The sequence below is a fragment of the Phycodurus eques genome, chromosome 13, assembly GCF_024500275.1.
Source record: "Phycodurus eques isolate BA_2022a chromosome 13, UOR_Pequ_1.1, whole genome shotgun sequence".
Lineage (NCBI taxonomy): Eukaryota > Metazoa > Chordata > Actinopteri > Syngnathiformes > Syngnathidae > Phycodurus > Phycodurus eques.
The window spans coordinates 10,104,308-10,115,309 of record NC_084537.1 but is presented as its reverse complement, the minus strand read 5'-3'; the positions used below and the strand labels follow the sequence as shown (position 1 = coordinate 10,115,309).

General features: G+C 40.7%; 1 protein-coding gene across 1 annotated transcript in view; it reads right to left on the bottom strand.

The window, feature by feature from the left end:
- Positions 1 to 11,002, bottom strand: part of ephb3a (eph receptor B3a) — a 64,989-nt gene that overhangs the window by 47,908 nt on the left and 6,079 nt on the right. Inside the window, exon 2 of the mRNA XM_061693733.1 lies at positions 4,008 to 4,072. Within this exon, the coding sequence (XP_061549717.1) occupies positions 4,008 to 4,072 (65 nt within the window). The remainder of the gene's footprint in view (positions 1 to 4,007; positions 4,073 to 11,002) is intronic.

Genomic DNA, 11,002 nt, shown 5'->3' with positions numbered 1-11,002 from the left:
AATACTTAGTAACACTTAAAACACGTACCTCAAATCATCGTTTGCCATTGAAATGAATGGAAATGCCAATACTATAATCTGGTCCAGCCTCCCTCCCAAAAAAGAAAACAAAAGAAACATTTGTAACGTGTTTTAAGAAGAAAGCTAGCACTCTATAATGCAGTACTTAATAGACAACAGTCACGACCTAATTAAACAAAACAAATAATTAAACCGTTGTTGAGTTTTTGCTTCAGTTCAATGGACATTGTGGTTCTCCTTCTGCTGTGTGTGCCTTGACCACCTGGAGGAAGTGTAATATGGACAGACATGGAGATGATGGTCACAGCTCCTCAGTACGCTACCATAACATGATTTGTTCTTTGCAGTGGACAAAGAATTAATGCCTGTGAATTGTTATATTGTCTGTCTACATGTGTTGCTCCACTGTGTGTGTTCAAATGTTGCTTAAAGGGTTTTAACACTGCGACACCAATGCTAATTATTCGCCCGTCTATGGAGTTTTGCATTGTTTGTTAGCGTTAAGCTAAGTGGACTCCTGAGGTAAAGCTATGTGGTTGTTGTAAATACACAACATGTAATTATCTTTGTTTTATGTTTAGTTTGACAGTGAACCTAAACTGGAACTGGAAGTGGAATTAAACAACTTAATGCCTCTTTTATGAAGAAATGTTCACGATCTCCCAAACTGTCACTTTTTGTGAAGTGAGCTGAGTTGAGTTCACCCACCACCATACGGCGCTCGTATCTCAAATCTTTGCTTACAATTCACAGCAAAAAAATAAGCCAAACAACGGCTCATATCGCTAAAAACTTCAATCGGCTCACTCGTATCTCAAGACACCACTGTATAAGCTATATATGATTTATTAAAACAGTTATTTAAATGCAATGGCGAATGCCTAAATGCAGCACTCCTGTGATCTCTGACCTCACCTAAAATACAGTATATTTTCTCTCTACTGCCCAATGCTTATATTATAGCTATTCGCATCAATCATCTGCTTATTATTTAGGAATTGCTGTGTTACAAGATAAAGTATTCCTATGTGTTTAATACTTTATGATTCGATCTGTCAATATCATCTAAAGTTGATAAATAGCTTCATACATATGTTGGTGCTCTGCATATTAATGTTTGGTAGCTAACATTACAGTCTGATTAATGGCCCAGTTAGTCAATAACTGTATAGTCCATTAAGCAACCACCTCGTGGCAGTCAATCTATTCTTTTATTTAAAAAAAAAATTTTTTTTACCGCTCCCCCCCAACTCCCTGTTGGACCAAACACTTCGTTTCCATAACAAATGAGTTTGAAGAAGTTGATTATTTTCACAGCAAGAAAATACTGCATAAGTCATCTCACGTCTTTGAGCTGCTGAGCAATTTATTCCCACGCGGTGAGACCAGGAGTCAGCATTAGGCGTCATAAATCACCAGGAGCACGTTGACAAATATGATAATTGCAGGTCCCTGAACGTAGGGGCTTGGCGGCCGAGCGGATGGGGGGCTGCCTCGCCGCTCGTGACATTCGACTGCATGGATACCGGGACACTCAGACTCGGCCCTTTTTAGCAAAAATGAAGGAAGGATCCTGTGCTGCCCGAGATCGTTTCCATGGTAACCCAACATTTCCATTGACTGACTTTGCGCTCACGTAGCGAAGACAAATGACACTGGCCAGGAGTGGGGGGAGGTCTGTCAGGCTGTTAGCCCTCAGGTCAAATTCATGTTGCTTCATTTTCCCAGCACTCATACAGGGGATATCAACAGAACACATTCATTTTGGACTCTAATGCGCTCTCGGATTTCAATTATCAGGCACTCCATAGTTCCTAGCGGTTCTTAAAAACTGCGGGTATTTGGTTTGGTTTATCTGCATGCTTGCACCTTGGTTTGTTTAGAGTAGTGGTTCTCAAACTGGAGTCCCTGACTGTAGCTTGGGGAACCACAAAATAATTCAAAATAAAGTATAAAGTCGTATCATGAAAATATTATTATTTATTCTAAAGTGCACACCGCCAAGCCTTATAAGGGCGACGATGGAGCTGGAGCTTGATGGGGTTACATCCGCCCTGGAATGGTCGCCAGCCGATCGCAGGGCACATATAGACAAACAACCGGTCAGACTCATATTCACATCTAATGCCGAAATCAGACTACACGAGTTTAGCCCCGATATTGGCCCGATTAGCTATCGCAGCCGATTTCTCAGAAAATTCTTGTGGTGTGACATAATCTACGACCAACGCTTTGTCCCTACGATAGCCCTACGACGCCAAAATGAAAAGTCTAGCAAATTCGATTTTTTTGGAATATCTTCCATGTAGTGTGACATATCAGCGACAACTCTCCGACAGCGCACCTCAACGTTGACCAATAGGATTTCGTATTGTGACCGGCGCTTCACCTCCCGTGCTTGCCGTTGTCAACATTTATTCACGCGCACAAATCAATGTTTACCGAAGCTTTAGAGCATGATACGATGGCTCCGCCCTACCTTAGCTTTGGGCCAATCAAAAGCTCTGACATGGTTGGGAGGCATCACATAAAACTGACATCGGCATATTATGTCAGGAATAAAGTTCTTTCAAGAACAAAAGGAATATTTTTTTTTAGAGACCATAGTATGTAACTAGGTCAGAAAAGGTTGTGTTTTTTTTATTCATTGATTGATTTAAACTTTATTTATTCAGGTAATGCAACTGAGAACAGTTTCTCATTTGCAATGATGACCTGACAGAAGAGTAAAACAAAGCTAACTAGAAGCAAATACAAATACATAAACAAAAAACTGTACAGTATGATATAGTGCAGTTACATAATACATTACAGGATAGCACATGATGAACATAAGGTTCAAAACATGCTAAAAGCAGGTGCAGCAATCATGTACAGTATCCCTTACTAACATTTTAAAGGATGAAATTGGAATGAATGCATTGACTTTTATTATGTGTTGCAGTGTGTTCCAGTCATTTGGGGCAGAAAAGTTTAGCAGAATGTGGTCATGAGGATCTCATCTGGTAAAGAGAGCTTTATCTGAAAATAATGAGAACAGCTATGCTGAAAACACTACTTAATGACACTATAATGCTCGTTTACGTTTTTTCGTTTTCCTGACATAGGTGAGTGATTACGAGAATAAAGTCAGATTTTTGAAGTTCACTTTTAAAAGTATGACTGTCATCCCAGCGGCACGGTGAGCAACTGGTTAGCACATCTGCCTCACAGTTATGAGGACCCAGGTTCAAATCCGGCCTCGCCTGTGTAGAGTTTGCATGTTCTCCCCGTGCTTTCCTCCCACATCCCAAAAACATGCATGGTAGGTTCATTGAAGACTCTAAATTGCCTGTAGGTGTGAATGTGAGTGCGAATGGTTGTTTGTTTCTATGTGCCCTGCCACTGACTGGCGACCAGTTCAGGGTGTACCCCGCCTCTCGCCCGAAGATAGCTGGGATGGGCTCCTTGCACGCCCGCGACCCTTGTGAGGATAAAGCGGTACAGAAAATGGATGGATGGATGTAACGTTCCAAACTTTTTAAATCCTATTGCTTATAGGGGGACACATGGTAGTTATGTTTAATTGATGTTAGAATTATGAGGGGATCCTTAGAAACATTTCCCCCCTGCCCAATTCATCCTAGCAGTTCTTACACAGTGTGGGGATTTGTTGTGGTTTATCTGCATGTTTGCACATTGGTTTGTTTAGAGAACACGATGCACAGATTGTGTGTGGCTCATCAAGCTTTTAGCTTTTTCTTTTTTTTTAATACTGAAACTCCGCAGTTGCTTCCCCCACATTGTCACACAGCGTGTTTCTGATTTGCGTTTTTAGTAGCCCAGAAAAGCAAACACACGCTGCAAAAACAAAGAAATAAAACAGTAGGAGGCGTGCTGCTCTAGACACTCGGGGCTCTATTAATGAGCAAATGGAACCAATGTTGTTAAAGGGGGGAACAAACGGAGCGGCTGGGGCAACAAAACACAGACAAACATATGCTCACCCCACTCTCTGGGAATGTCGTCCAGGCCAGCTCTGTGGTAGCCCACCGACTGTCCATCAGGGTTTCTGTAACATCAGGAAAGACACATTCGTCAATAAATTCGGCACGTCAATTAATTCACAGTTTACAAACTGTACCAAGAAATGTACCAAGCTGAAAAGTCAAATAAACGAATAGGTTGAAGACCGCAATTTGATGGGATGGAAGCGTTTCTACGTTCTGAACTTCTCTGGCGATGCCAGTGTCTTATTAAGCAGCAATTAATTCTGTGGAGACATTTCCATAGTTGCTCAGTTTGCCACAGCTGACCCTGATGTCATGTTCTTCTTCTTTGATCACAAACTAGTTGAGATTGAATCAACAGCACCTCTCCTGGTCGCAGCCAAGTAGTGCATTCTATTTTGTGCTAATCCATCATTTTCACGCACAATCTTTCTGTTATTATTAGGGATGCACAAATCTCTCAAAATGTTTGCAAATGTTTCAGATTTTTGCTCGCAAGTCGAAGCAAAAAATCTGCCAAACCACAGCTCGCATCTTGGAAAACTCATAAATCGGCTCACTCGTATCTCAAGGCACTATTCTACTTCGTCTCGGTTACATTGCCGTTTATGCAGTTAGAGTGTAGTCTCCGCAGTCTTCCCTTAAAAGTCGTTGATAATCAAACATTGATAACATTATCGAAAGGTGCTTTGAAAAGTATTGTATACATCCCTATTAAATCACAAATTCTTCAGTGGAACCAAGATGTCACAGATATATTTATTTATATTTGTGTTTTTGTATTCTTTTTTTTTTTTTCATTATTAAGATTTTTCAAGAAAGAAATGCTTAAAGCAAGTGAAATGCTCTTGCACAAAACCTACCTGTTTAGAAGAAATATCTTGCCAGGCAACATGCTTTGCCTTGATTTGCGATATTTAATCTTGGTTAGATAAAATTTTTTGCATCATAGGAACAAGGCCTCCGTGGAAATACAGCAGCACCAATCCCGAAGGCTCAAACAGCACGCCCCGTGGCTCCTCTCAAGTGATATTTGTCAAACTGAGTTATCAGCAGATCCTCCCCCCGCATTGTTTACGATTTTGCATAGAGGTGAGAGCGGGATCGGTAGAAAAACAGAATAAACAACAGATCAATAGGCACTGTTGTCTGGATGTCAATCAGTCACCCGCCGGTCCAGTGGGCTTGTTACACCTCTCCAAATTCCCACTATGGACGAGAGGCCTCCCAAAGTGATGTTGTTGTTAGCGCATAATTACTGAAACAATTACACTTTCTTCCCAGAGACTCAATGGCACGGCGCCTGCTGTGCACCATTTGCACACAAGTTGTTGGTAGTGCTACCCAAGGAGAGAGTAAGACAGTGCGGGCAAACACACACGCGCACAAGAAGACAAGCCGCACTCTTCCTGATCTGGTTCCACAATGTTGTGCTTCAAAGAACCAAGGCAATGCAGTGGAAGCATACTGCGTGCGTCCCTGACTTGCCAAGACATCATTGGTCCATCTGTAGCTGCTGGGTTAGAGAGTGCGCACTTTTTACTGTCTGGGCAGCGCTTTCATTAACAAACCCACAACGGCCTCTCTTTTCTTTGGACGACAGCAATCCCTGCACGTTCGCGGTTGAAAATCAAAGCTATTGAGAGACAATATTAGCGACTGAAAACTAACAGGGGCTCTCTCCATTTTTGACATTTTCAAGTTAACTGCAGAAATGAAGAGCGAAAAGGGCATTTCTATTCCGGTGAATACAGGTTTAGTTCCAATTTTGACATTTAGTGGACAGCCCATTATTCCACTCAGCGGTTTTCCTGATTCATTAGTGCAACACTGGGCCAACACCCCAGAAAGTGAGATTCAGAGATTGATAGAAGTATCAGAAAGTAAGTAGTGTGCCAGTGCATCAATCTCTCTGTCAGTCATGTCATGTTATTTATCAGCTTTCATCAAATATTGATAGATTTGACGTACGTTCGGATTTAAACGACTACTGCGCTTTTTTTTCCCCCTCTCTAATTCCAGTTTAATTCTTTCCTTTCAGGCAACCTAGATGATACTGACACGGCTCCAACATATGACACTGAAGATGACAGTACCTCAGTTGTGGATAAAAGTGTCACAATATCATCAATATAAACATTTGTCAAAACACCTAAATCTGAGGGGAAAAAAACTTTGTATTATTTGTATGCAATAATAAATGTATTTGAACACACACAAAATAACAAATTGCCAACATAAAATGTATCAAGTTGATTGAAGACTCTAAATCCTAGGCTCCAGCAGCCCGCGACCCGAGTAAGGATAAGCGGTACAGAAAATGGATGGATGGAAAATGTATAGAAAATACTGAACGTACTGTAGTGTATGTGCCTTTAAGAGGCGGACCCTAGTGGGGTTGTTCGACATCAGCAAGTCTGCGTGTGGGTGAGTGCTGGAGCCAACAGCAGCTTCTACGTGACTGTGCTCATGTATTTCACTGTTCTACCGCCAGTCAATAAACGGCTAAAAAAAGCATCAGACACTGTGACCCTCCTGTAACAACCCCTAAAAACGATCACTTAATTCACCGCGACACAGCGGCGCATTTAAAAGTGAGGCTTCAATCCTGTCCAATAGAAACGGCTCCTCTCATTCCCTTTCAAAGCGGCGCAAGAGTGTCTCATGGAGGCGTCTCTATATACAGAAGAGGACTCAGCCATCCGTGTGTGGCTGCAGCATTGAACGTTAGCGGGTATCTTTATGAAATACAAAATGAGCTGGTGAAACGCCCAGGCTACTTAAATATGTCAACAGACCTGACCTCATGTATCTATCCCCTCCAACGGTCGTTCGTTTCCACCCCCCCAACACCCATGACTACGTCCCAGACAGTAGGTGGGATGATTTAAAATATGTAATAATGATGATCATGATAACAACGCGTTCTATTCGTTGATTTCTACAATGATTCAAAGGGTTGAAAGGAGTCTGTCATCCACCACACTTGCGAGGAAATCAAACTCACTAAAATTGCGTTCGACAAGTTACACATGGTTACTTACGTCTACGTTTTGACGGACTTTCTGCCACTAAAATCTCACTCCGCCAACTACATCTCCAAGGGCACGCCCTCGCTGCGCCGACACGGCTAAACAAAAACTGTGTTTGAAAAAAAAAAAAACATGCTTGTCTCCTCGCTTTAGCTTTTACCACACTTGGATGCTGGGAGCAAATGAGGGGGAAAAAATCACTGTAAAACCTTCTTGTTGCAATGCAAATGAGCTTCTCTTTTTCGTGTGTGTATATGGAGATGGGATCTGACAACTGGTGTTCCATCTCCACAGATACAAACCTAAAAACCTGGAGAAACTAAAGCAGTGAATTAATGAATGAAAAATGAATACTTGAATGAATGCGGAACGGCCACAAAATCTTGGTGCTCTTCCTTAACACTGTTTGAATCAATTACCACTGGGTCATGCAGGAAGACCAAAGTCAATCTTGATCTAACAGATTAATTTATAGGCTCTATGCGTCCTTTTCTCTTTAGTAGTGCACTGTAATAAGGCATTGGTGTATTGCTGATCACTCAAAACCTAAAAAGTGGACTGTCGTTTCATTCAGAATTCGACCCAACATTTTTTTCCGAGCCGTGGCCAACCGTTTACTGCCTCCGACGTAGACATAAATCATGTGCGTTTTTCAAAAGGGTCTCGCCTAGCTTGTCTGTAAAATTGAGCTTTGGAAACCACTGGACTAACTCACAGAACCCAGTAGATGGCGGCGTTGCACCCCTTTGGTTTTGAGGTCAGCACAACTTTTGAGTGGAAGATAAAGATTAGGCAGTGAATCTCCGCTAGTTATTTCCATTGCGAGGGAGAGAAATGCCGACACATGGGACGTCGGACAAGTTTAGGCACCTCACATTCAAACAGAAAATGTATATGTGTGGTGTAAACAGAGTATGTGTCATGGTAGATAGTAGAAAGTGTGTAATGTGATCCTAAGAAATTGGAGTGAATAAGGAACGCTATGTCGAAAGCCACTGACGTTCAACTCGAGCCATGCAGTGACACAGCGTCGCTCGCTGCACTTTTGTTAGTTATACTGCTGTAAATAAATTTGTATTTTTGTCATTAAAAGACCTTTCTCAGTCATGTTTTTGTTGTTATATAGTTCGAGGCATCACGAAAGCAAAACAAATATTCGCGTCATAGTCACTGGCCTTTTCACAAAAAAGTTTGGTTTTTTGCAAACGTTTTGAGACAACGTTAGGTGAAGAATGTCGACCGACATTAATGTTTGGTTTATAAGAAAGCCGTGAAAAGCCAAAATCTGCAAGTAATTGACTCCACCCAACCCTCAAATGGCTTGTAATTGCTAAAAGATGCCACAAGATGGTGGCAAAGGACTATTTTTGTCTAAATGAAGCTCCTCAACTCACTTGTGACCAAAGAAAATAGGTTTATATAATACCCAATAATTTTTTTCAGCAAATAAAGATAAAATTGTTTTTAATTTAAATTGTTTGTAACGATAATGATTGCACACTTTGGAGGTGATGTAGTGCATTGCGCTTTTGTACAGGTTTCTGTGAAAATATCATGAGAACGTCTCTATGAGGATCTTCACAGGAACGTATCAAAAATGTTCTTCTCTAAGCCTCTATTCCCTTTGATTTCCTTGCACATACATTTTTTATCAAACCTTAATAGATGATTTATGTTGCAGGGACTATTTTCCGTAAACGCGATTATTTTTTCATGGTTCACAACACGAATTCGGGAAAGATCATGTATTTAAATATCAAGTTGAAGACGGCGAAAGGAGTGTGTCAAGTTTAAAAATAAATAAATAAATAAAAAACAGTACAAAAGGGATTTGAGTGGAGCTTACGTTTCCCTCAAATGAAATATCAATCACAGACTGCTAAAACTAAAATCGAAATATCTCAAATTAAAGAAAAAAAAAACTGCCGGGCAAGAAGAAATATCTTTGAAACAAATAAGTAATATACTTATTTGTTATAAACAAATAAGTAATATACTTATTTGTTTCAGAGATATTTCTTCTTGCCAGGCAGTTTTTTTGTGTGTGTGTGACATTTCATTTGCTTCAAGCATTTTTCCCCTAAAAATCGTAATAGGGTCTAGAACTTGTTTTGTTTTTTTAGACATTATCACTGGTTAAAAGCAAGTTAAGCTTAAAATAAGAAATACCAAAATTCTATAGGTTTAGTTACTACAGTTGTGCCTTGAGATATGAGTTTAGTTCATTGCATGACCATGCTGATAACTCAAAACACTTCTTTCCCCATTGAAATGAAAATGCCATTTATCCGTTTCAGCCCCCCCACCCAAAAATTGTAATGTATTTTTAAATGAGAAAAATAACTCTTTAATAAAACATATATTTAGAAAAAAATACTACTAACTAATAATAATGACATAATTAAATAGAATGCAAAGAGTTAAAAATTTTTAGTTACACTTTTTGCTTCAGTTCAATGGGCATTGTGCAGCACATAACGTAATGAACGTAAATTCTTCTGTAGCTGCGTGTGTGTGTGTGTGTGTGTGTGTGTGTGAACGACGGGACCTCAGTCCAAACACACACACAAGAATGAGCACTTTTGTTTTTATCATTAGTCGTGAGAGAGGGGATTGGTGGGTGTGGGGGTGGGTTTAGGGGCAACCAATCACAGCTGTGTTTGTTTGGCTACTCTCGGGCCTTGGGCAGTACACACAGCTGGCTGAGCCTTGGATCACACTCGGCCCCTCGGGAGTCCGATCCAGCTTGAACCCTCTGCTGATTCTGGTCCTCAGGGGCAACAAGAGCAGAGGTCCTCAAACTGGGGTCAAAGCCATGGTGGTGGGGGTCCACAAAATGATTTGCAATATATTTTTATGTGGTATCATTTTAAAATGTGTATACCTACTTCCAGCGATTGAAATAAGTATTTAACACGTCACCATTTTTCTCACTAAATATATTTGCAAAGGTGCTATTGACATGACATTTTCACCAGATGTTGGGAACAACCCAAGTAATCCATACATACAAAGAAAGTAGAACAAATAAGATCAGAAATTAAGTTGTGTGTAAAAATGTAAAATTACACAGGGAAAAAGTATTGAACACATGAAGAAAGAGAGGTGCAAAAATGCATGGAAAGCCAAGAAGACACCTAAAATCTATCAATGATCAAACAGCAATCCAGCCGCTTGTCAGTCCAAATGAATATCAGCTGCTTCAGTCCTAACTGATTGACTACAAAAAGGTTTCATTGCCAATGTGTGAGTCAAGACACATCTCATGATGGGTAAGAGCAAAGACCTGTCTCAAGACCAGCTCAAACTTATTGTTGCAAAACATAATGGTGGCATTGGTTACAAGCGCATATCTAAGCTTCTGAACGTTCCAGTGAGCACGGTTGGGGCCATAATACGTAAGTGGAAAACCAATCATACCACCATAAATTTGTTTCCATCAGGTGTGACAGAGGAGTGCAAAGAATAATCAGAGGAGTTGTCCAAGAGCCAAGGATCACCTATGGAGAGCTCCAAAAAGACCAGGAATTGGCAAGTACTGTTGTCACAAGGAAAACAGTGAGTAATGTATTTTCATTGCCATGCTCATATGCTCATATGCATGCTCACCACACAAGACCCCATTGCTGGAAAAAAAAAAAAAAAAAAGCATGTCAAAGCTCCTTTAAAGTTTTCTGAACAACATTTGGACAAGCCAGTTCAATACTGGGAGAATATAGTCTGGTCAGATGAGAGCAAAATTGAACAGTTTGGATGCCATAATGCACACCACGTTTGGAGGAGAAATGGGACCACACATCACCCTAAAAACACCACAGCAACAGTGAAGTACGGAGGTGGGAAAATGATGGTGTGGGGCTGCTTTTCAGCAAATGGTACTGGTAAACTTCAGATTATTGAAGGAAGGATGAATGGGAAATGACGAAAATCGAAAATCTGCTGCCATCGACGAGGATGCTG